Here is a 26,855-nt window from a genome sequence, read left to right as displayed (position 1 = left end):
GTTCCGCCTCTAATGCCTCCTGCATGCTTGTGTTAGTATTAGTGAGAACTCAGAGGTTTAGTCACAATTACACAAATACGATGGCTGGAAGAAGAGAGACGTACCTGGCGCTGATCTGCGTCTTGTGGCTGAAGGTGAGCCTGGCTGTGAAAGGTAAGTGGGCAGCGGGTATACAGGACAGCTGCTACCAGACAGAGGGGTCACAGCGGGGAAGAAGAACTACTAGAAAGAGGGGTCATAGCGGGGAAGAACTACCAGACAGAGGGGTCACAGCGGGGAAGAACTACCAGACAGAGGGGTCACAGCGGGGAAGAAGAACTACCAGACAGAGGGGTCACAGCGGGGAAGAACTACCAGACAGAGGGGTCACAGCGGGGAAGAGGAACTACCAGACAGAGGGGTCACAGCGGGGAAGAAGAACTACCAGACAGAGGGGTCACAGCGGGGAAGAACTACCAGACAGAGGGGTCACAGCGGGGCAGAAGAATTATAAGACAGAGGGGTCACAGCGGGGAAAAGAACTACCAGACAGAGGGGTCACAGCGGGGAAGAACTACCAGACAGAGGGGTCACAGCGGGGCAGAAGAACTACAAGACAGAGGGGTCACAGCGGGGAAAAGAACTACCAGACAGGGGTCACAGCGGGGGAGAAAAACTACAAGACAGAGGGGTCACAGCGGGGAGAACTACAAGAACTCCTCCTGTGTCGTAGTGGAATCCGTCAGCTGATGTCATTCTATGTGAATATAATCGTACAGCGAGAGATGAAGGGTTTGTTCTTTCACAATCTGTTAATTGGAGGTTAAACTAAATATGGGCGTTATATCTGCCACAAAACATCCATGAAACGGTAAAAATGAAGGTGATCTGTGATCACATGGCCTTCGGTACCTCGGAGGTCCAGGAGACGGTCGGGGTAATACTGGTGTTCCTGGACCCCAGGGAGTGATGATATAATACTTCACATGTAACATTATTCGTGTTCTACTACTTTCACGCACCTTTTGCTCACATCTGTCTCCGGTCACATTCACACCTAGCGGGAAACTCCACTACGGATTCCACAGCATTTCTGAACAAAGTGTCAGAATCCACAGCATTCATGTAATCTTGTGTATCTCCAGGTGATTCTAGCAGTTATAGCGCTCTCCCCTCGCAGTACATCGCACCCGTCACCGGTCATCCGGCAGTCGCTAAATCACCTGACCGGCAGCTCGGCAGTCACTAGAGGGTGACGGATGCGATGTATTGTGAGGTGAGGGGGCGCTGTAGAATAAGCTGCGAACACAAAGCTGATTCCTGGCCAAATCCAAACCAATGCTACAGAATTTTCCACAGAATTTAGCTTAAATTCTGAGCGGCATAATAGAAGCCCCACAGATGCCATTCTAGTCAGTGGGGTCTGTCGGGCACCGTTTGCGTCGATTATGTATCGGGTTTACTTATTTTCATTGTTTGGATCTTATGATGAAGGGAATATTAGCACAGAGGTGGACAGAGCTTTAGCGCACAACCCGGTCTCCATGGTCTGTGTGCTATGTAATATAAGTAGATTGTTCTTCAGCATATAGATCAGTCTGATGAAGCCCCCGGGGCGCACGAAACACAGTATTCACTGTCAATATGTTTAATGTAAAACACACTAACTCTTATCTACAATAGCGCGCAGTCTTCATATCAGCAGCCATCCAGTCCGTCTTTATGTCCTTATGCTATCAAAACACACCGGGGCGCATAGACCACAAAGTGAGCCATGAAGACCCTATACGTGCGCCCCCAGACCACCACTGTACCGGGACAGAGTAGTACCCCGACATCAAGGCTCCGCGGTCACATGCGCAACGACCGGTACGAGACTGCCCGCTGCTTCTCTATAGGGCACTGATGTTATATCACATGGAGGACTATATGCAGTATTTATCACGGTACTGGTACTCTAATTAGTTTACTTTAGTTATGCTTCCCAGGGTTTTGGGGGGTTTTGAAGAGCAACGTGAAGCAATATTCTGTGTTTGGGCATAGCATAGGAGATGAATTTAGGAATCTGACTAATTTTTGTAATCCATCTATAATATCCAATATCTGCATTATAAACTTTTGTCTTGATGTGTTCATGGAATTATTTGGGCATAACTCTCGTTAATCAATGTGTTTTTTTCAAAATGAAGACTTTTTATAACTGCATTTCATTAAAAAGTTCTACTGTTGAGATTCTATGCTTGTATTGTTCTCAAGGAGACTGCAGACTGGAGGACTAAAATCTTAGCAAATTCCTTCAGTTCCAGTAAACTGAAGGTTGTTCCTCAGCCCCTCCCCTAGCCTGCCCCCCTGTGGAGAAGGGGCAAGCTGTGCGGGGAGGGCACATTACACACTGAGGGATTTCTGACAGTTGACCACTCAGAGGCTTTCTGCAGTGACAGGAAGCAGGCAGCACATTGCCATTTGTAAGTCCATGTTGAGTCTCCCATGCAGGGAAGTGCAGCTTATCTGTGATAATTCTGTCATTGTGTTTTACTCCATCAGTGGGCCATGTGCTGATTCAGTCCGAATTCTGCCAGACTCAGCTTCCGAGTGCCGAGTTCGCCTTCCAGTTTGATGATGACGAGATATTTAATGTGGATTTTGAAAAAAAACTGACAAGATGGCGACTTCCGCAGTTCGGACAGCTGGCTAGTTTTGAGGCTGCTGGTGCCTTGCAGAACAAAGCAGTGGATTATCAGAACCTGCAAGTGGATATGAAGAGAACAAACTTCACAGCAGCCAAACCAGGTACCAAATATCAGGTGATAATAAGTGTTTGGCTAGGTGAAATCCCCCAAAAGGAACGGAGACGCTCTGCAGACAGTTATTACATGGATGTAGCACACGGACGTCTTATATACACATGCACATCCTGATGGTCCCTGGGGAAAAAAAAATTGCCAGAAGTGTCATATTGTTGTCAGGTTTCACGAATAAACGTAGCGCATGCAATGATGGTGTTGGTGAAAATCGGACAGTGCCTGTGGGCTGTATTTTTTTTCACTGCGAAATTCACAGCGTTTTTTTTTTCTGCAGGGGTCTATGGGACTTGTAATGTTTAAATCGCGGTCGCAATTTTGCGCGATCACGATTTTAACATTACAAGTCCCATAGACCTCTGCAGAAAAAAAAAATGCTGCGAATTTCACAGTGAAAAAAAATGTAGTGGGTAGTCACCCTAAGGGTGCCTTCACAATGGCGAGAAAATCATGCGAGATTTGTGCGTTGCGAGATGCACAAATATAATCTCCATTCTTTTGATTGGGTTCATTCACATTTGTGATGTTTACCTGAATGGCACTGCTATGCGATGCTATGCAGGAAAAAATTGCATCATGTCCTATCTTTCTGCGATATCACCCATTGTTTCAAACGGGGTCGGCGGCAGCAGTGCTGGCCCTATTGAAAGCAATGTGAGAACTCCGCAATTGTCTGCTGCAGCCATGACAGCTGGGCGGGGGATTCCTTCAGCCTGCAGTGATATAAGGCTGCATCCACTTGAAAATGTCTCGCATTCACGGGTTTCACATGTATAGCGAGGGCGATATGGGGATGTGATTCACAGCTTGATATTGCCATCACCAGTGTGAAAGAGCCCTAAGGCTCCCACAGAGGTGCATGAGGTCTGTATGGCACATCTGCCTCTGATTACAGATAGAAATAGACAGAGGCTTTCTATCTGTTGGACACTTCCTTGGTCACGTTGTACGTGTGTCCTTTTAATGTGCGGAAATGCCTGCGCGAATATGTTCGTCTGAATAAGCCCTCAAGATGTACCTCTGGCACCTGATTTCTTAATAGATTGTCTGCAGAAGTACAATATACTGCAACGCTGAAGTATTGCACTATATTGTATAAGCTAGCATGTGATCACTAGTTCAAGTACCCTTTGGCTACTAAAAAAATTAAAGTTTTTGTAAAATTACAAAAATAATAAATATAACATTTTAAAAACCCTTCTCCCATATTTATAGTAAAGTATTTGGTATAGCTGATATAGGCCAGATCTAGTAAAATCACGTGTTACTTATCCTGCATGGTGAACGTTGTCAGAAAACCACAGACCGCAGGTTATCCTGCAGTAAACAAGCCACAACACCGCTGCACTGATGGAAAAATAAAAAACTTATCGTGGTCAGATGTTGGTGATAAAAAACATTATTTCTAAAGGTCATTTTTTTAAAAAAGGTAGTACAACAAAAAAACAGACATAAATTTGTCATTGTGATCACACTGACCCCTATTTTTGTTGCACTATGTATACTGTAAAAAACAAGACCCCCTAAAATGGCGCAATCGTGATTTTTTTTCCATTTCACTCAGTAGTAAAGCATAAAACACACTGCATACACTCAGGGAGCATTTACTATTTACTAATAGTTTTTGATAAAACGTGGCATTAATAAAAATGCTGCAAAAAAAGGCAACAAAAATGGCCACAACATCGGCACATGTGGATCCAGCCTACAGGCTCTGTGCAGCGGGCGCTGCTATGTTCACACGTACCGCTGACCGCACCCTACAGTCTACACCGCCATTACTAGACTAGTGAATGCTGCATAGATATAAAATACAAATAAAAGGGTGGGAAATGTGAAGTTTAATTATTCCATTTCATACACATTATGGGACAGATTTATGAAACTGTTCTGTCCAACCAATCACAGCGCAGCTTTCACTTATCTTGCTCCTGAAATATGAAAGCTGCGCTGTGATTGGTTGCTGCAGAGTGTTTCCTATAAATGCGCTCGGTTGTTGGAATGTGATGAGATTCTTCTGTTCTCCTTCCAGTCACCCCCACCATATACACCTACACAGAGGAGCCGGTGGTCCTGAACGAGCCCAACACAGTGATTTGTTTGGTGAAGAACATCTTTCCCCCGGTTATAAAGATGAGTTGGCTGAAGAACAATCAGCCGGTGACGGATGGGATGGCCGAAACCGACTTCTATATTTCATCGGATTTCTCTTATTACAAGTTCACCTACCTGGCGACCATGCCAGCGAAGGGGGACGTATACACCTGTGCTGTGGAGCACTCCGGGCTGCCAGGCGGGAGCACCAACAAGCCCTGGCGTAGGTCACCCTTATCGCTTTAATGCATTAAGGGCAGCTGTGATGTACATTAGTCCCACTGAGGGCAGCGAGAAGTAGCGAGGGATGTGCAGACCTCCGCGGTCTGTCACTTCACCTGCTATCAGCCAGTTGCATACAGATCAGTATTACAGAAGGGTTACAGATGACGTCACGTACGTCACTATGTCATCAGTATTTAACTATAGTATAGTTTATTTTCTACTGTGCAAGCACTGATCCGTATTTACCTAATAGGAAAGAATACAAATACGAATGCAAACAATAGATCATGCTGCATCTTTAAGAAACGGTCTTGAAACAAATGGCCATGTGGCTAGATACATAGATTTACATTAGCTCCATATTACATTCCACAAACCACGGACCTAATATGGGGCTAAAATCCGCCTTATGCGGTAATCTGCAGATGTTTCTAAGAACTTACAGCACATTTCTGCAGCCCAGCAAGAGGGGAGTCCAGCGCATTCATGAGATGCTGCTAGCTCCGCCCACCCTCGGATTGGCAGTTTTCTTAGTATGCAGTGCAATGGCCAAAAACTCAATCTGGGTGAATGGGCGGGGCCAGCAGCAGCTCATGAATACACTGGACTCCTCCCTTGCTGGGCAGCTTCAGGAACATATAGAACATTCTGTAAGCTCTTAAAATTCACTTTACATTATCCTATAAGTGACTGACTGCTGATATTAGCATGCCTGCCCCCACTGTATGCCCCTCTCTGAGCATGGAGTAAAGTACGATATGGTCCCTTAAAATAAATGCATTACATACAACACGATTAGCTGTTTGCTAGGCTTGCTGTCATTGAAAACAGCTGAGCTCTGTCCGTGGTGCAGCGGCCTGGGTTAATATCGCAGGCGCTTCCATTGAATTCAGTAGAAGTTTTGCCTGCATTCTAAAACTGGGCAGCCACCATAGGGGGAGCCGTCTGCTTTCAGCTCTGTCCACAATAACAGCTGATCGGCGCGGACCCTGAGTGGTGGACCGCCACCAATTAACTACTGATAACGTATCCCACGGGTCTGCCATCAGTGGTAAAATCCTGGACAACCGCTTTAATGGGAATGGGTCATCTATATAATCTGTCTACTAAATAAAACAAGATAGCGCTGCGGAATATGTTGGCGATATACAAATAAAGATTATTATTTGATGCAAATAATTACACATTTTTCAGCTTTTATTTTTTGATTGTAGATTTTATTAAATGTTCTTTTTTTGTTCATAGTTAGTTGGGGCGCTGCGGAGCTGCAGTTACCGTGTTTCCCCGAAAATAAGACAGTGTCTTATATTAAATTTTGTTCAAAAAGATTTAACTGTATAGCTGCCTGAACACTATTTAAATTGACTTTTTTAATTAACTGTTATCAGGGCTTAATTTTGGAGTAGGGCTTATATTTCAAGCAACCTAAAAAAAACTGAAAAATAATTTTGCATCCTCAAGATTCTGGAAAATCATGCTATGTCTTATTTTCAGGGTATGTCTTATTTTCAGGGAAACAGGGTAGTGGCACTAAGATATTCTTTACAGGAAACTAGTGTGGAGATGTTCATTGACTTTATTGAGAGAATCTTGTGGGCGTGGTCTGTGATCCTTACAGAGGTCATTGTGCAGGGAGAGGGAAGAGGTGAACTGTGACATCACCTATTGTGAATGGCGGATACTTTATTATCTATGTACGGTGTTATATTTCATTGTAATCTCGCCTATTATTAGTCTTAGTGGCCATGGTAAAAACTGCACCATTTACTTCACGATTTCTTTTTCAAATATAGACGACCTGCAAAGAGTAAAGTACAACATCACCAAACAGTGTTAAAAAAATAATGTAACATAAAAATTTGATACAAATAACCGGTCATTTTCTGATAGATTTCCTTTAATCACTTGAATGGGGCTGAGCTGCAGATTGGACCTTCTCGACCATGAAGTGATGTTACAAGCCAGTGATACGCCGTCCCTTTAAGAGATGACAATACACATAACAACCCGTCCTACGGATACATCCCAATAACTTCTGATTATGGTGTATAACATGCTGCCCTATAACTACTCCTGTGTAACGTCTCATACTATAACTTCTGCTTTAGGCCCCGAGGTGCCCAGTCACATACCGGAGACCTCGGAGAACGTGGTGTGCGGTCTCGGCCTCGCAGTCGGAATCATTGGGATCATTGTTGGCATTTGTCTGATCGTCAAAGGACTGAAGAATAGTAACAGCAGAGGCCACTGAGTCTTCAGGTAACATCCGCCATATTTCTCTCAAATCCCAGCAAGTCATTACAATTAGATAACAGAACTAGACAATTATTCATATATATCACATTTCCAAGGGTCCTGAGAAGCCAAAACTCAACACTGCTCTAATAACCGGATGGAGTAAAGCTGTTTATTAGAAAAATGTTTACCTGAATGGCTAAACATGCGAATGATCGTCTTGCATGGCTGACATCTGATAGGGGGCCATCTGCCGCCTCTCAGTAGTATGTTGTGGGACGTCCTGCTTACCGGGCTTCAGCACCCGATAGCCATCCCGTGTAAAAGGGGCTTTAGGCAAGCAAAGCAACAATTCTTCTTCTCTTCTAAATCTGCTAAAGAGTGTCAGCCACAGTGCCCCCATAACAGCGCCCCTATGAGGACAGGCTTGTACAGGGCAGTTTGATGAAGTTTTTGACTAATTTCTTTAGCTAATGCCAGGAGGGCCTTCCGTAGGGCTCTATAATGCTGCCTGCTATGGGGCCCATCACACCAGTGTCTGCCACAGATTCCCTCCACTGGTTTAAGCCACAGTTTTTTTGTAATGGTGACCACCACAGTTCCCCCATATTGGTGCCAGCTCTAGTGATAGCCACTGAGTCCCCATAACAGTAAGTGCCTCTGAACTTACTGTACAGTGACCGCACTTCTCTGTCTCTGCAGATAGATTACTGTCTGATCATTGGTATGGTGGTAGCTGCTGTCGATCTGGTCGGCGAGGAGGCACCCTCCACCCTCTTTGGGTGTGTTAACAATGTTGTCATATCATCTAGCGCTAATGATTTGTTATGGGAATTGGGTTTTTTGCTCCTGCGCTGTTAAGAATCTGCACTAATTTATGTAATAAACCTTTGTCCTCCAGCTTCAATACTAGAGCAGTAACAACTCGCCCCACGTCCAGATGACCCCGCTACCCCCAAATATCCTTGAAGAGCTGAGCTTTTATGGCTGTGGGTATGCAGAATGAAGATCCGGCGCTCCACTGGTCCGCTCACTATGGCGTCTCTGGCTCTACATACCATCTATGTGTTGCTCTTCTCTTTCCCTCGTGGGCAGTGACAGGACTCGCGGGCACCAACTTCTAGGATCTGCATTCTTAGTGATTCTGTCTACAATGTCTGCATCTATCAATGACTACTGGCTCCACACGCCATATAAATACTTCCACTCTGCATAAGTGTTGTTTTCTGTGTTTCTGGTACTTTATGACTTGTCCTTAGGATAGATCTGTAGTCCAGGGGGAGTCCCACACTGATGTGAAGGCACTGCGGCACCTGAAGACTCATCCGTAGTGCCGCGCCTCGGACTGGTACTGACACTCTCCCACTTCACCCGGACAGAACTGCAGTACCGTTCCAGACCACCGCACTACTGAGTTGGACCCCCACTGATCTGCTAGTAATGACCTGTCCTAAGGAGACATTATCAAGTATTGGACCAGAAGACCCCTGTAATCACCTGGACAGCGTCTGCTACCCTACATTGCTGATACCTTTGATCATATTATGTAGCTGCTTCATAGAAGAGCGATGCAGGGAAACATTAGTGTATCTGTCACTAACGAGATCTGTAGAACGGCTGCCGCATGCTTTACATTTGTGCTAAATAAAAGACATCTGATTTGTAACCGAGCGTGATCCCTATAATTCTATATTCGATACTCGCCCGGGCCAGTTTACACACATACAAAGCATCACAAGAACACTAAGAGCCGCTAACAACATCCTGGTCCTTCTGTAATGTACTCTACATCAATAATTCCACAAGTGCCTTAAAGAGGTTTTCAGGACAAAAATTGATGGTGTATCCTCAGGACAAGTAATCAATTGGCCAAGGGCTGCCACTCAGGATCCTGATGATCAGCTGATTGGGTGCCACAGTTAGCGCCTGTATACACATGGATTGCTTGGAAAACCCCTTTAAATAAAAGTTACTGCATGCTCAAATAATGCAGCAGTAAGGCTGGGTTCCCACGGGACAGAAATCCCACGGCTTGGCCGCACCAAAAAGCCGCAATATTTCCTCGAGGCATTTCGCCGTGGGTTTTGGAGCTGTTCGCTCGCCGGCATTCCATTGTGACTTTCTCTTCCCATAGAGAGGAGTGAAGCCACAACGGGGAAAAAAAATGGTGTGGCTGTCAATTCCGCGCCGCATCACCGGTTCCGCCCGGCTTTGCTGCGACGGATAGGCCGCACCATGTGGATGAGATTTTTGTAAAATCTCGTCCACATAGCTGGCTAAACCCGGGATTAGGAGCCGCGGGCAGATTTGTCACACAGAAATTCTGCATGGAATTTCCATGTCAAATCCGTCTGTGTAAACCCAGCCTTAATATGTGGCTTGGCCAGAAGTTATTGTGGGGCGACATTAAGAATGTTTCACTTTAGGGCTCCTGCATACGGGCGGATTTGGTTTGTGGAATCAGGGGCCGGCACTTGTCCCTGGACTCTGCAGCAAATACTGTCCATAGCCTCTTATGGAGAACAACTGTTTCCTGCACACGAGTAGAAATGAACTGCGATTTCCGCTCATGGCAGAAAAATCGCAGCATGCTCCATTTCTGTGCAGACGGCTTCCATTGAAGTCAATGGAAGCCGTCCATTTTGCGGCACTTCTGTAAAAATCATTGCAGAAAGGTCACGGGTTCTGCGCCATCGCCTAGCGATGGGCACGGCATAATCAGTACTGCACATGCTTCCACAGTACAGATAAAGAGGAATCTGGACAGGTAAGCATGGTCATCGGCCGGACGCAGGATCCCGCGTGTTAGATCCGACCCTGTCGGGTGCAGGATGCCGTACTCATCAGATTATCACTGGGCCACAAACTAACCAAGGAGTGAGAGCGGAGATGTGTGACAGCCTAAGACCGTCTACATTTGGCATTTCTGGGGTTGCTTTTCACTATACTAATAGATGTGACACTCAGGACTTACTATAGTTTGCTGTCGAGGAGCAGCAGGGAAGAACTTCTGCAACCAGGCATACAACCTCAGAGTTGGACGGAGCCATAAACGTGTTGGGACCCTTACTGTATCTCCATGTGCCGCCCTCTCGATACGGAGATATATGGAGGTTTCTTACTGGTGGATTTTATAGCTAACGGAAACCAAGATCATGGCGTGCTGCACTGGATTACCTGCAGGGAGAATATCTCCTGACGGTACGCCACGGAAGTTGCGATCAGTAAACACGGCGTGGCTGAACACACTCTACGACTGCAGGGGGACGCGAGTTCAGACACGACATAGACGGGGAAATCCAGCGTAAATATCTGCTACAAATCTGCAACAAGTTAGACAGACCACAGACTGGGAGGACTCCCCTTCCCCACCTTAGCTCCCCACTATCCATGAAATAAAAACACAACAACCTGCTGGCGTTTTACGTGGGTAGGCCACAGCTTTATTTAATTTTCTCTTTTACTCCACTTTATACCCATCTTCCATGCCGCTTAAAACTGCTTTATGAAATTTTAAACTTTTAAACGTGAAAACAACCAGGCATAAGAAAGCCCCATAATGGGCCTGTACAGCCCTTCCATCCATTGCTGGCATGGAAAAAAATTACCGCCTAACCTCAAGCTGTGACAACTTCCTAATCAACTTAACTTCCCCATATTAAAATCTATCTCACCTCCCTTTTCCCTAAAGGGCGGGTGGGTGGGCGACTTCTCTCTTCTTTCTCCTTCTGAGCACTGACTCCTCCTCTTCCTCCCTCTCTCTCTCCTAACCCTCTAACCCTTCCCTTGGTCGCTTCCTTCCTCTCCATCTTGTTAGCCCCGCCTCCCAGTCCCCCACAGCTTCGTTAGACACTTTGCTGTTCCTCAGACTGGGAGGACTCCCCTTCCCCACCTTAGCTCCCCACTATCCATGAAATAAAAACACAACAACCTGCTGGCGTTTTACGTGGGTAGGCCACAGCTTTATTTAATTTTCTCTTTTACTCCACTTTATACCCATCTTCCATGCCGCTTAAAACTGCTTTATGAAATTTTAAACTTTTAAACGTGAAAACAACCAGGCATATCCCTATGCTGCACTCCGCCCCCCACATGCCAGCCACAACGCCTCCTCTACCCCGTCCTGCAAGCCTGACAAAAACGTGTCGGTGCCAATATCGCTAAGGTGTACACCGTCACCCCTGAACATACCTATCTCTCTCTTTTCTAACTCCCAGTGTCTAACTGACACCCCCCCAATTGACTGAACAAATTTGGACATCTTAAAATTCACGTTCTTCCTTGCTCTTTCTATAGCCTCCATATCCCTCGCTTCTCTCCAGAACCTTCTGGCCACAATATCTGACCAGACTAAAATAACTTTGTTGAAGAACTTTTTGAACCGGCATAAATCCTCCTTCATTAACGTCAGCAACTCTCCCACTTTAACTTTCCCCAGATCGTTTCCACCCGCGTGGATTACCAAAATCACTCTATCTGGGGACCGCCTGCTGATTTGCAGCACCTCGTGGAGCAGCCCGGTCCATTTCAAACCTCGTATGCCGTGCCATTGCACGCATACGTCTTTTTGTCCCAAATGGGTACCCATCGGCCTTGCTCTAGCCCTCTTTTCGGCCCAAAATATGTAGGAGTGTCCTACCACCCACACTGTCCAATTTGAACCTGTAAAATAAATCAAGAAAAACAGGGGAAGAAATGTCCCCAACATCAAACTCATAACCATTTTCACAATACCCTCAAATCCGGCCTTACGTAGGACCGGTATGCCTCCGACTTCCATCTACCCACCCTTTTTACTTCCTCACTTCGCAAACCGCAGACAAAAGCCGACATGGCCGCCCCAATTCTAAATGAATGAGACCCAAATTCGTTTGGCGCAAAACCCAGGTTTTTAAGGCATGACTGCATTACCGCCGTGAACTGGTACCTTGTTACCGGAAATCCCTCCGCGTGCACCAATAGCGGGCCGCCCCCGCTGTGGCGTACCATAACGTCTCTAACTAACCTTACTGGGCACCACTCTGTCCCCAGCGCACGAATCCGCAACCATTCACCCGTTCCGTATACGTCAGTTTTCGATTTTCGTATACAAATTTTAATATCGTCGTCCCTGAGCGAAACATCCGAAAATTGAAGACCTCCCGGATTATTTTTACTCGTCGATACTAATTCGCCCAACCGCAACGCCGCAAAAAAGGCCAAGGAAAATGCAGCTCTAAAAAGCGCCGTTTCTTCTACGTTCGCACATACTGATCCCATTATCTTCATCATTGCGCAAAGCAGCTCAAAAGTGATCGGGCGTCTCCCATCCCGAGAAAACTTCTCTTTCTTCCAACCTTTCAGTATTTGCGTAAAAACAAACTCCTTTGTCACGTCGCGACTCCCGTGCAGGCGTAACAAAAATGCTATTGCCGAAACATGTTTCCTCGCCGCATCCGCCGATGCTCCCCGCCCGCGCAGGTTCGCCAATATGTCTAAAGTAACCGCTCTAGCCTGCTCCGCATTCGGAAAACCCCCCCCGGCGACCTCAAACCATTGCTTCCAAATCGCATTATAACGCCGCCATGTGGCTTCGGTTACCGACTTACGGACCAGATTCAGGAGCTCCTTTCTATTATTTGCCACAAGAAAGCAGGGCAACATACCCCCTCGACGTCCGCCGTCGGGTGAAGCTCCCTGAATTTCGACATCTGGAATCGAGAAAGAGCGTCAGCTTTGTTATTTAAATGTCCTGGTACATGGCTCGCTTTGAACTTTATGTTATGTTGTAAACAATCCAAAATCAAATGGCGTAAAGCCGCCAACACCAATTTGCACGCTGAAGACTGTTTATTTACCGCTCTCACCACCGTCTGGTTATCCGACCAAAAACATATACTTCTATTAGCCAACACCGGGCCCCATAGTTCAATGGCGACCATGATGGGAAAAATTTCCAACAGTGCTATGTTTCTCGTCCATCCTCTCTCGACCCAGGCCTCCGGCCACAAGGCGTTGCACCACCTGTTACCAAAAATCACACCAAAACCGCAGGCTCCGGCTGCATCTGATACCAGTCCCAGCTCCTCACTGTCAACTTCTTCTCTTTGGCATATTACCTGCCCATTGAAAGTTTCGAGAAAAACCTTCCATATGTGCAGGTCCGCCCTCATTTCCTTTGTCACCCTGACAAAATGATGAGGCTCCCTTGCCCCTCTCGTCGCCAAAGACAATCGCCTCGAAAAGGCGCGTCCCATGGGGATGACCCGACACGCGAAATTTAGCAGGCCCAGCAGCACCTGCATTTGATGCAGTGTAACTTTCCTTGATGTACTAACGGTTTCTACCATCTGCCGCAGCCGCGCAATCTTTTCTTCTGGTAGCCGAAACACCATATCCTTAGTATCGATCTCGATACCTAAGAACTCCAAAGCTGTCACTGGCCCTACTGTCTTCTCCGCAGACAGGGGGACGCCTGCTCTTTTCATCAGCCTCTGAAAAGATGCCAATAGAAAACCGCATACGCTTGACTCGGGGGGCCCTACGAACAAAAAATCGTCAAGATAGTGTAAAACCGAAGGGTTGCCCGTTTCGAATCGAAGTATCCATTCCAAAAATGAACTGAAAACCTCAAAATAATAGCACGAAATAGAGCATCCCATCGGCAAACACATGTCCACAAAATAGCAACCTTCCAATCTACACCCCAACAGATGAAAACAATCAGGGTGTACCGGAAGCAACCTGAAAGCTGATTCAATGTCCGCCTTGGCTAACATCGCACCAGCTCCCGCCCGATGGACTAGATGCACCGCCCGGTCGAAAGACGCGTACGACACTGCCGCTTGCTCTTTCGAAATCCCGTCGTTGACCGAGTCTCCCGCCGGAAAAGATAGATGATGGATAAGCCGGAACTTGCCCGGTTCCTTCTTCGGGACCAGCCCCAAAGGTGAAACCCGCAAGTTCCCGAATGGGGGTTCCCGAAATGGGCCCGCCATCCGACCCAATTCCACCTCCTTCAGTAACTTCTCCATCACTAACTCTTTGTTTTCTCGAGCCGATTTTAGATTGTCGCAGAGCCTAAGGGAAAAAGTCGGGTTGTGCGGTATCCGGAAACCTTCTATAAAGCCTGATCTAATTAGTCTTGACTCCTGCGTCCTGTGGTACCGGACGAGCCACCGCTCCAGGTACCTGACGTTCACTGGGGTTCGTTCCTGCGCCGGGCACCCCTGGTGTAGCTGCTGTCCTCTGTCGCCTAAAACACCGTACCGCGGAGTGTGCTCCCCCGCACACTGAGCACTCGTGCCGAAACTTGCACGATGCGTAGAATCGGCAATGACCTTCGTTGAAGGCCCAGCACGATCCGGAGGGTTTCGGTGCCGCAGGTGCCTGCTGTCCACTGGCGCCTGCAGCGGTCCCCTGAAAAAACGGCTTTATCGGTTTTTGTGAAAGAATAAGCTGGATCCACACATCCGTTGCTTTCGTGGCCCAGCTTATGTTCTTCATTCCGGAAATACGACGACGAAAATCCTCGTCATACCTCCACCACGCCGACCCTCCGTGCAGTTTATACGCGCTATGAATGGTGTTCATATACACCAATAATTCGGGACCCTTCTGTGGACTGTGTTGACAGGCTACGTGTGCCAACATTAAAAACGCCTGTAGCCAATTACCAAATGTTTTGGCTACTTTTGCTTTTCTATCGGTCCCACGTTCCGAAAACCGCTCCTTGTCGACAGCAATATGTTCCACCGACAGTAGTGACCATATGTCCACATATGTACCATTCTTAATTTTCTCAGTTATCTCTTCCGTCAAGCCCACCCCGAGCGGGGCTACCCCGCAGAAAAGTGTATCTGCGAACCTCAAACCGTCACCAACCAACTCTTCGCCCCTACGACTCGCCCCTTGCGAGCTCTCGGGTGCGTGAGCCAAACCTTTACCAACCTCGAAACGATTTACCAGCGCTTTAAGCGCCCCCATAAACTCTTCATCACACAACTCTTCGCCCCTACGACTCGCCCCTTGCGAGCTCTCGGGTGCGTGAGCCAAACCTTTTTCAACTCCAGAACGATTTACCAGCGCTTTAAGCGCACCCATAAACTCTTCGTTGTACTTATCACCAGATGTTACCGATACATCCCAAACATTCCTGTAATGTGACTCACCCGCCTTGTTCCTCCCTGGTCCCGCCAAGAGGAAGCTCGGGCCGGGTGGCGTTGATGTACGATCCCGCCTCTGGCCTGCGTGTCGTTCCGTGCCCAAATCATGGGTGACACCACGGCTCCTCTGGCTCTGCGCACTGGATGCCCTACCGGCCGAAGATGCCATATTGTGCCTGCTATTGCGGGGGACGTACCTATTATCTGCGGAAGAAGCCGGCGAGAGAGATGAAGTATCGCGTGAAGCCCGAGCGTCCCGCTCCCGGCCGCTGCGCCTATCGTATGCAACCGCCGCTCCTGCCCTTCTCTGTGCATCCAGTAAAGGGGCCTTCCTTTTCCGACCCTCATCCTCTGGAGATACTGAAGAGCTCGTAGCTACCCGCGCTCTTCTGCCTGCCCTAACCCGCTGCGCCCCTTTTTCGCTTCTGCGCCCCCCCCCACCCCGCCATACTTACCTTGCCCTGCTGCTTGTTCCTCCCTGGCGCGCCAACTTGCTCGCTCCCTTGCCGAGCTGCCCGGTGAGCGCCCGCCTGTGTGCCGCTCGTGTCGGGCGCCCTGCCATCCGCCGGATGCCCCTAATGCCGCTGTTGCCTGCTGCTGCACAAAACGCCCCCGCCCCCCCCCCCTCCCCTCTTCAGGCAGAGGGGCTGTTGCCAACGCCCCAAGCCCACTTCTCATGTAAACTATGCTGCTTGCACTGTCCTCACTATTCCTACCCTCCCTTCTATTTAGCCTCCTAACGCCTCTCTTTGCCATCTGACCCCCCCCCCCTTTCCCTCCCGCTACCTCCGCTTAGCTCTCCCTCCCCTCCGCTAAGCTCCTCCGGGCTGAACAGGGACTCGCTCCCGTAGCCCCTTGTGGCCTCCTTCCGAAGTGCAGGCCTCCCGCCGGTACTACTTCCGGCTCGCAGATCCCTCCGCCTGTTGAGGGAGACACGTGTCCCGCTCTCCCTCTCCTTCGCCATGACCTCCTGCACCGCCACGGGATTCCCCTTGCCCGCGCTGGACTTACCCGACCTTGGCACCGCTCCTCCGCTCCTGGTGAGTGCACCTCCGGCTTCCGTTCCGCTCTCGTCCCCACTCCTGCGCTCCCCAGACCTGGATGCGTCCGCCTGGCGCTGCGACCGCGCCGCTCCACTCCCGCTTGCTCCCGCTGCTCTTGGGCTGCTTCTGCCCCCTTTCTTCGGCGCTGGGCTGGGGCTTAACCTTGCCGGTGGTTGCCTTCTTCTTTGCGGCCTCCCACGTGGTTCTGTGCCGCCGCACTCCGCCGGTGGCTCTTCCTCCGCTCTCATCTCCGGTACCGCCGCCGCTGCCGCCGTTCGGAACTCTTCGGCCATCTTCATGAGCCACTGGGGACCCTGGCTGGCCACAGCTTCACGAATTTGTTGTGCGAGATGCTCCATCTTCAGTCTTGCTTGCAGACCTCTCCTGGTGCGACTTCTCTCTTCTTTCTCCTTCTGAGCACTGACTCCTCCTCTTCCTCCCTCTCTCTCTCTTGGTCGCTTCCTTCCTCTCCATCTTGTTAGCCCCGCCTCCCAGTCCCCCACAGCTTCGTTAGACACTTTGCTGTTCCTCAGACTGAGAAGTTTTGTAAGAACTCTGCTGCCATGGATGCAGATCTTCAGTGTAATTTGTTGCAGATTCTTGGTGTGGAATAAACACATTTTTCTAACATGGAAGGAAACGTCCCTGCGAGTCGACAAGAGTGCAGTACCAGGAGACGACAGTGACTGCGTGGGAGCAGCGCTCTCCACATCCTGACTCTAATGCTGCTTTCTAAATGCCTTTTATCAAAACTATTTATTTGAAATAAATATAATTTGTGGAGATCATTTTTTCCCATTCTGTTCATTCCTGTTTCCTTCTATATGGATTGCAGATAAATAGTTTGTTTTAAAGGCAATGTATGGTCAGAATATAATCTTTTGTTAAACCAAGTTTTAACGTTAGAAACTTAAAAAAAAGAGTTTATGTCATTATCTAGATTCAAATAAAGGCCTGAAATCTTGCAATTTTTCCACCGGGTCACTGAGTCTTGCAATAGGCTGATATTTTCTGTTTTGGAGGGTTCGCCTTTCAGCTTGTGCTGTGTACACTTGGGGCAGCAGTTATCTCATTTTCATCTAAGGGCAGGACTGCAAGGTAAAACATCTGTCCTATAGTGGGCTCACACCACAGATATGGAGACCACTCACCTCCTCCTCTCCCTTCCTGCAGAATGACCTCCAAGTATGCTCACAGCAACTCTCATAGAAGTCAGTTGGTCATTTTCTGACTGCAGTTACTGTTGCCGGAACTTGGATGATATGGCTGCCTCCATAATTATGTAAAAAAGGTAAAATAAAAAATATGCAAAAGATATTTTTTACAATTCTATTTTTATTCATATGGCCACATTACAGCTCTGGGGTGTCAAACTCATTTTCACCGAGGGCCGTATCAGCATTATAGTTGCCTTTAAAGGGCCAAATGTAATTGTAAGACTGTATTTTAAAGGATATATTAAAAGGAGAGAGGGGAAAACAGATGGACCAGAACAAAAAGGAAATGTCACACAAGATGCATACTTAAAGCAGGAGGAAGTGCAGAGCCGGTTAAAGAGGATTAAAATCGATAAATCGCTGGGCCCAGGTGGAATACACCAAAGGGTTCTAAGGGAACTTAGTGATGTGATAGCTAGACCGCTATTTATATTTATGGACACTATTGAGACCGGGGTTGTACCACTGGATTGGCACATTGCCAATATACAAAAAGGGGTCCAAAAGAGAGCCTGGTAACTACAGGCCGGTAAGTCTCACTTCAATAACTGGAAAAATATTCGAGGGGTTTCTGAGAGACTCCATCCTAGAATACCTCAAGGAGAACAACGGAATAACTCCTCACCAGCATGGGTTCATGAGGGGTCAATCATGTCAGACCAATCTGATCAGCTTCTACGATGAAGTAAGCTCCAGGCTGGATCTGGGAGAGTCTATTGATCTCGTATATCTGGATTTCTCTAAAGTATTTGACACAGTGCCGCATAATAGGTTGATATATAAAATGAGACAGCTTGGATTGGGTGAAAACGTGTGTATCTGGGCAGAGGCGTAACTTGAAGCTTCTGGGCCCCAGTGCAAAAGCTGTAACGGGCCCGCAACTATAATGCTTTATTCATAGTACTGAACACCCTATATGGAGAGAAGAGGCCTTGGGGGCCCCTAAGGCTTCTGGGCCCGGGTGCAACCGCATCCCCTGCATTCTCTTTAGTTACGCCCCTGTATCTGGGTAAAGAACTGGCTCAGAGATAGAAAGCAGAGGGTGGTAATAAATGGTTCATACTCTGATTGGGCCACCGTCGCTAGCGGGGTGCCACAGGGTTCAGTACTAGGCCCCATTTTGTTCAATATATTTATCAATGACCTGATAGAGGGGCTGCACAGTAAAAAATCAATATTTGCAGATGATACAAAATTATACAAAATAATTAATACAACAGAGGTCAATGTGCGGCTACAAAAGGACCTACATAAGCTGGGGGCTTGGGTAGAAAAATGGCAAATGAGGTTCAATGTTGATAAATGTAAAATTCTGCACATGGGCAGGAGAAACGGATGTCACCAATACACACTAGATGGGGTACTGCTAGGGAAAAGTGATATGGAAAAAGACCTGGGGTACTAGTGGATTGAGAATTTAACTGGAGCAACCAATGCCAGTCAGCTGCTGCAAAAGCTAATAAAGTCTTGGGGTGCATTAAAAGAGGTATAGGGCCGGGGGACGAGAACATTATTCTTCCACTATATAAGGCACTTGTCAGGCCTCACATGTAATACTGTGTACAGTTCTGGAACGATGTTGCAGTGCTTGAGGGGGTTCAAAGAAGGGCAACTAAACTAATAAACAGAATGAGAGGACTGGAATACCCAGAGAGGCTATCAAAATTAGAATTATTCACCCTGGAAAAAAGACGGCTAAGGGGCGACCAAATAACTATGTATAAATACATTAGGGGACAATACAAGGATCTCTCCCATGATCTGTTTATACCCAAGACTGAGATTGTAACAAGAGGGCATCTGCTATGTCTAGAAAAAAGCAGGTTTCATCACCAACTGACAAAGGGGTTCTTTACTGTAAGAGCGGTGAGACTGTGGAACTCTCTGCCTGAGGACATGGTGATGGCAAAATCCATTGAGAAGTTTAAGAGGGATTAGATGCCTTTCTAGAGCACTACGATATTACAGGATATAGACATTAGGTGTTGTTGTTCTGCGTATTTCATTCAGGTGGGAACTATCAAAGGTTGATCCAGGGATTATTCTGATGGCCATTATGGAGTTGAGAAGGAATTTTTCCCCTGAATGGGCTGATTAGCTTCTGCCTCTTTGGGTTTTTTGCCTTCCCCTGGAACAACAAGGGGGTTGAAACAGGCTGAACTAGATGGACATTGTCTTCATTCAGCCCAAATACTATGTTACTGCGGTTCAAATCCAGAATAATTAGGGCACAAGTCCCCAACAGACACTAGACTTTAAACTGCCAGATCGTAAGATAAAAAAATTCTGAAAAATCCCTTAGTAGCCCTTTCTCACTGTGTCACGCAGCGTTATAACGACATCCTCTCTGATCCTTGCAGCGGGCTCAAAGGTTAGGAACAGGCAGGCAGGAAGAGACTGCCCACTGCAGAATGGTAGGGAGGATGTGCAAGTCGCCTCACGGTCTGAGAGGGAGAAACAGACAGGGGATGTGCACCAAAGAACCTGCAGTAACAGCCGCAGTGCTCAGTCCACATGTGTGGTGGCCCAGTGCAGACCTTTGTAAGGAAGACAGCGAGGAATAAGGCATTTCACAACGATGGCTCCCCGAAATGTAAAGATGCGGCCAGGCCTTCTGGACGGGTATTAATTTGAAATTGCCTCTTTTCTCTGAGTTCCAAGGGGTCTGCCCTGTCTGTGGTTTCTCTCTTCAGCAGGCATGAAAAAGACTCCTTTTTACTCTGGCCTCCAAACCTTGACTTTACTGAACTAAACTAGAATCCCTAAAGTCCGACTTGCTTCTGACTGGAGCCTGGTTTGCTTAGACTCCGTTCCCAGACTAATGACTCCAGCCTCTCTCACTTGGCTTATGCTGGTCTTCCCTAAGCCTCACTTTGTTTGGACTACATTCTGAGAGTCCTCCCATCACCCCCAAGCACTGACTTTTTCTAGTTAAACCTCCAGCCAATCCGAGCTATGGGGTAATCTACCTACCTAACATCAGGGCTATCTAAGATGACTGACAAGACACACAAAGTTAGGATCCATTCTGCATCGTCACTCAGGCTGTGATGCTGGTACCCAGAACAAGCCGCAAACGAGTCCACAGTGTTCCAGCGGGTCTTCCTCGCACCAGACCTTCCGATCTTGGAGAGGCTCTTTTGTGTCTCGACCTCACGGGCCACATGAAATGACGTGGCGGGCTGGATTTCGCCTGCGGGCCTTGAGTTTGACACATGATCTAGAGAGACCAAAAGAACCTACTAGATCCAGCACTTATAATAAAAAGTATCACTTCTAAGTAAAAGTGAAATAAATTTGTCACAAAACTTGACAAATTGCAAATGAAATTTTTTACAAACATGAGAAAGAGACATAAAAGGAAGCGTTGAACACGTCAGGTTTATTATATGGTTTTTGAAGCTAAAACCAGGTGAGGATCATAAAAGGAGAGAAAGAATGAAGAATGGATGCAACTTCTCATCCACTTCTGGTTGTGGCTTCAGAAACTGAATGTGTGAACGCACCCTAAGGCTTCCCACACACGGCCGACATCACGCCCGCCAGCGTGCTTTTTACACTGAGGATGTGAGGCGTGTTTCTGTCAAAAAGGTCTCCCATTCCTTCAACAAAGTAGTGCTACTTTGGCGCGGCTTTCAGCCATGTTGGAGGATCGGCAAGTGTTTCTCATTGTGAAAGCTCGCATTGCACTTGTGTGCAAATCCTGCACCACACAATGTGTTTTCCTGTCCTACTGAAAACAATGGGCGGTGTTCCAAGGGAACGCCCAAAGATAGGACATGCCGCGATTTTTTCCTGCACCACCATGCGGGGAAAAACATTGCACATATATATGCCCCAATTCAAAAGAATAGGGTTCATATTCGTGTGATATTTGTGTCTCACAACTCACAAATCTCACGCAATTTGTGAGTTGTAAGTGGCCTTACAGAGAATAGGTGAACAGCATGGCCGGTTACCCTGAAGCACAATTACATGCTATTTACTGAGAATTGCAGTAGTTTTGTGGTGTTTTGGGCTGCTTGGGTCGCACAGTTGGGGACAAACTGAACACACTTGTGGCGATTCGTAATTACATGTTGGTGGTTTTGCCTGTGCTCTGATTGGCTGCACAACATAGTGTGTTTAAGCCATGTCCCTCTCCAGCAAGCATGGTGTCCAGTTCTGCCCCCCCCCCCCTCCCACATGGATACAAGTCATTGTAGATATTCGGTTTGCTGGAAGATCATGCAGTTACAAACGTATCATTTTGCATGACACAGGTATAAAATATTTGTTCCCTGCTGCAGTTTACCCATTACCCAACAAAATATATATTAATCCCTTCTAACCCCACCTGTTTTATGACAACACACTTCTTTTCTTTGGATAATTTTGGCCATGGTAGCCATTTTATTTTAAACAACATTAAATCAAAGTAACCCAAAATTAAGCATAAACCATTACCTAATCTTCCTCTCCAATACGAATGGAGGTCCTTGGAGCCCTGACATCCGAAAATTCCTCAAGCCACATTCCAACCGACTTGGAGGCCCACTAGCCTTTTCCTAGGCTAGACCACACCACCATCTCTGCAGGGACTACACCCCTGCCAGAGCCCAGAAGCAACAGACCCAATACCAACCATCAATAAAACAGAGGGTGAAGGTGGCTATCCACCCCCTGCCTCCCCCAACCAATAATTTGTGACCAACTCCAAAGAACCCCCACCCGCCACCGCAAGCACGATCTGACCACCTCACATCTGCACCGATTTCCACATAAACAACGCCCTCTCGATCCCCCTGTATCGCCAATGAGCATAAGTTGATTCCCACCTCGTTCAGTTGAACACCGTCGCTCCTCCAAAAATTCCCCACCCACGATTTTCACGGCACAATTTCTGACCATATAACCACCAACCCCGGAAATGATGTGAACAAACATAAAATATCATATCTGATATCTCTCGATAGCTCCCGAAAAGGCTTCCTTCCTAAATTGTTCCCCCCTACATGCAGCACCAGAATATTCGGTGCCCTGTCCAATTCCACAAAATGGTGAAACTCAGGTGTAGTGGCCCAGAGTTGGGCTGTCTTTTAGGTGTATGTATGTCTGTCTCTTGTGAATTGTCTTTTGTGTATTCATGTTGGTTTATGTTCCATGTTGGTGCTAAAAAGCTTTGTAGTGGCAAGTCTGTCTTCTCTAAACTTTGTATCTGTGGCATTATGGGAGTTTGAGAGAAGTCAGGAGGTGGAGTCAGTGTAGTAAGGGAGAGTTCAGAGATGTAGGCGGTGGAGGAGGATGTGTCATAAACACTGGACAAGTGTATTGTACCTAGGGTCCTCGGGAACGGTTGAGGACCGGTAAAACTTTACTTGAATAAACTTTGAATACAGGTAATTACAGGTACATTCACAACAGTAGTTACAGGCAGAAGCTCAGAGGTTGGGAGGAAAAACCTACAGGAACAATATGGCCCTACAGTCCACGTTATCTATTTGTCACCAGGCCTGGACATTAAAGGGGTTCTGACATGACAAAAAAAAATTTTTACTTACCTTGCCTGGCCAGGACCGATCGTCAGGCATGTCCCCTCTATCCAGCTTTCTTTTTCTTTTGCTTCTTGAAGCAGAGCTGGAGCCGTCAAAATGACCGCTTCCTGCTCTGCTCCGTCCGTCAGCCATTTCCGAGGTGAACGGACGGGCTGCCCACAGCAAGCAAGCAGTGCTTGCTGTGGGCGGCCTGTCCATCCTGGCTGAAGTTCTGCGCATGCGCAGTGGAGAGGCGGCCCGTCCTGACTCCTGTCTGAGGGCACCTCTCTTCTGCGCATGCGCGCAATCCCAGAGGGGGGGCAGCCCATCCTGGCTCGTCTGCGGAAGAAGAAGCCTGCTAGGAGATGACCCCGCTGCAGAACAACAAGAGAAGAAAAGGTAAGTATTAGGTTTTTATGTTTTAACAAACCATAAATCTGGGTTCCCTGTGTCCATTAGGCAGACCAGGGAACAATGGCTGTTAAAACAGAAAAACCTTTTTCGTGTCAGAACCCCTTTAAGTATACTCAGGAGGAGGTAAAAGACAGGAATCACTCCACATACTCTCTGGCAACACAAAATTACTTTGAAGACTTAGCTTAAATGCACTCAGTACATTCTCCGTGTGGGTGTCACAATCACATACCTCTGTGTGGTGATCCTATTGGCGGAAAATAAATGCCCGTAAGGTGAACAGGTACCTGGTTTGTGTAAGGTAGGATGTTGGGGGTTATGCGCTCTTTCTCTGTAATGGACTCACTCCTATTACATCCACTCTACATGCGCTTTGGTAGTTGTCCCTCTTCCTCCATCTTCGCCAACATGGAAGCTAAAGGTGCTTCCATGCTGCTCTGTGTTAGTCCTCAGCAGCAGGCAAGATGGAACCCTGCTCTTACACAGATTGAAGAAGACAGACCCCCTTCCCGCTCTCAGACACTCACATTTATAACCTTACTTCTACTAAATGACAGTATGAAAGATACTTTCAGTAGCTAGAGCTGGCAGGCAATGATTTTATGGGAGTTAACCCTTCAGACACCGCAGCTGTGCAATATACATACAGAAAGTGACATGACAGTTTTGCACAGTGCATCCACATGAGAGAATACATGTATGACAGTTATGGAGGGGACCAGGATGTTGTTCTGGGACACTACAGTTCCCCCCTACTTAATAAGCCAACCCTGGCGCCTCTAAAACAGAGTGTATACATCCGGAGACGTGCCATCTTAAGTGTATTACTTTACTATCACTGGAAAAGGTTCTGTGCAGTTGAGGAGTGTGCAAGGCGAAACCTGTAAACACAATTCCATCCTCTGGTTACCTGTATATAAGGCTTAACCCACCCCAGTGTACAAGGGACTAAAGGAAGTGTCATTTTGTGTAAGACTTTGGGATTATGGCAGAAAACTGAGTTGCAAGTACTTTTGAAAAATCTACTAGGGTGGACAGAATCCAAAACCACAGGTATTGCTATGGAGCTTCATACATATCTCTTAGTCAAAAGACTAGTAAAAAATTAGATCAGCGAAATAAACATCACTGTCCCTTTAGGAGAATGAAACAGACTTTGTGACCTAGAACAAAGATTAGAAAAGGTGACTGGCAGAGAAAGAACAGGGGCATACCTGGAAAAAGAGACAAAAAAATCATCAGATCAGTCAGTAGCTTCAGTCTATACTGCTGTCTATGATTGAAAAAGGGGTAAGAAGCCCCGTCCCCTGAGACAGGCTGATGATGGGCTGCAAACACAGAAGAGTGGACTAAGGGGTACACAAAAGACCTCCAGTCATATACATTGATCTATCATTCCAGACATGTAGTCTCATACACATGGTGACTGTATTTCGATTTGCATAAAATTAGCATGAAATTGACTTGATTATACTATACATTAATTAAGTATGATTATGCAATGACTTTAAGCATATAAAATAAACTTTAAGGCTGGGTTCACACGGGGCGGAATTTCGCGGCAAATTCGCCTGCGACTGCTAATCCCGGGATTAGCCAGCCATGTGGACGAGATTTCTCAGAAATCTCGTCCACATGGGACAGCAAATCCGCCGCAGTAAAGCCGGCAGAAGCCGGCACTGCGACGCGGATTAGCCGGCGGCAGCATGCTCATTCTTTTTCTTCCTCCGTAGCGGCTGCGCTCTCCTCTATGGGAGCGCCGGCCGCAGCGGAAGAGCGAGCGGCCGGGCCGCTTCAAAACCTGCTGCTAAGTGCTGCAGGTTTTGAAGTAGAGCTTCTCCCGGCGGAAGTCTCGCGGTTTTCCGCTGCGGCCAAACTGCGAGATTTCCGCCGGGATTCCGCTGTGTGGGAACCCAGGCTTAGCAGCAAAAATTGACTTTTAGAGAGAGCATAATCACATAGACTTTTAAACTGAATACGCCTTTACTAAACTCCACCAGCACATTTGCTTAAACGTTGCATAACTTTATAAACTTTTCAGTCCTTGTAGCAATGTCTCTAGTACGTTAGAGTCTTTTTGGACAATGCATGTTTTTCACATTTTTCTTGTTTTTCATGCTAACAAAGCAGTATCTCTTACATAAAGAGTTTTTTCAGAAGACAAATCTGGTCTTGGATTACCTGAAGGTTTGGGAAACATAAATCTCTCTAGTCTCTGACTCTGTAGACCAGCCCGAGGGAGACAGCAAACTTTCCCAAGAGGTGATCCCCATGGATGCCACTGAGAACGGACTGTCAGGATCACTGCGCTGTCTGTGTACCTCCTTGCACGGTGTGGTCTGGTTCCTTAATTACCGGAGGCTCAGTCAACGGTGGACTTAGTTCCTACCAGAGGAGCAGATGCTCTCTGGCACTGAAGTGCACTTTAACCCCCGGGTCCTCAAAATCCTGTATTAGGGGATGCAACAGCGGGGGTATCAGTGCCCGAGCGAGCTGGTTATCCTTGTGGACCACTATCCACTGAAGCAGTGGCTCTTTCCTCTCTTGTGGCAACAGCAGTGGCACTCGCCTGGGTCTTTGCAAATCTGTGAACAGGATGGCTGGCAGCAGCGTGGCCTCCTTCACAGGCTTAGGTGTCTTCCATGGTCTGCACGGCTATAGTGTTTCCAGAGGGATACATTTCGTTTTTGTTGGTCCCGATGTGATCTGTTTCATGAGTTCTAGGAGGTCCAGTTCATCACCCAATAGTAGCGGGTTTCAGGTGGTGGGTAACCCGCTGGCACCCCACGGATCACATGGCTGCTTGCATCTGTAGCCAAAAACATGTTTCTTGCTCTCTGGCCAATAATGCTTTCAGCCTTGGAGTCTGCAACCACAGTTAGCTCCTCCCACTGTGGGCACCAGTAAGTCCATGAAGCAGGGGTAGTACCTCCCGCCCTACTTTGCGCCAGGCCAGTGCGTTGTCATTTTGACACCAAGTAACTTTGGCAGAAGTTATTTGGCGGGAGTGAGTAACAGAGAAGAGCATAAAAACATGATGGGCGCCGTCTTGGGTGGACCCACTAAAACTTGCACGAGTGTCCATTAACTTACTTAGGCACATTAGGTCAGATCGTTAGACACATCAGATCAGATCCTGTTCATGGGGCGCCAAGCTGCTACAGGTCCCAGGCCGGACTATAGTACCTCA

The 26,855-nt window shown here is 47.4% G+C and overlaps 1 protein-coding gene across 1 annotated transcript; it reads left to right on the top strand.

Annotated features, from left to right (window-relative positions):
* Positions 1 to 9,000, top strand: LOC136580605 (RLA class II histocompatibility antigen, DP alpha-1 chain-like). The gene is made up of 5 exons (XM_066581293.1): positions 1 to 153; positions 2,524 to 2,769; positions 4,813 to 5,097; positions 7,208 to 7,358; positions 8,236 to 9,000. The coding sequence occupies exons 1-4, from the start codon at positions 24 to 26 to the stop codon at positions 7,348 to 7,350; spliced, it is 804 nt and encodes a 267-aa protein (XP_066437390.1). The 5' UTR covers positions 1 to 23; the 3' UTR covers positions 7,351 to 7,358; positions 8,236 to 9,000.
* Positions 9,001 to 26,855: the final 17,855 nt, after the last annotated feature.

The sequence above is a fragment of the Eleutherodactylus coqui genome, chromosome 10, assembly GCF_035609145.1.
Source record: "Eleutherodactylus coqui strain aEleCoq1 chromosome 10, aEleCoq1.hap1, whole genome shotgun sequence".
Classification (NCBI taxonomy): domain Eukaryota; kingdom Metazoa; phylum Chordata; class Amphibia; order Anura; family Eleutherodactylidae; genus Eleutherodactylus; species Eleutherodactylus coqui.
This window is presented reverse-complemented; position numbering and strand designations above follow the sequence as displayed.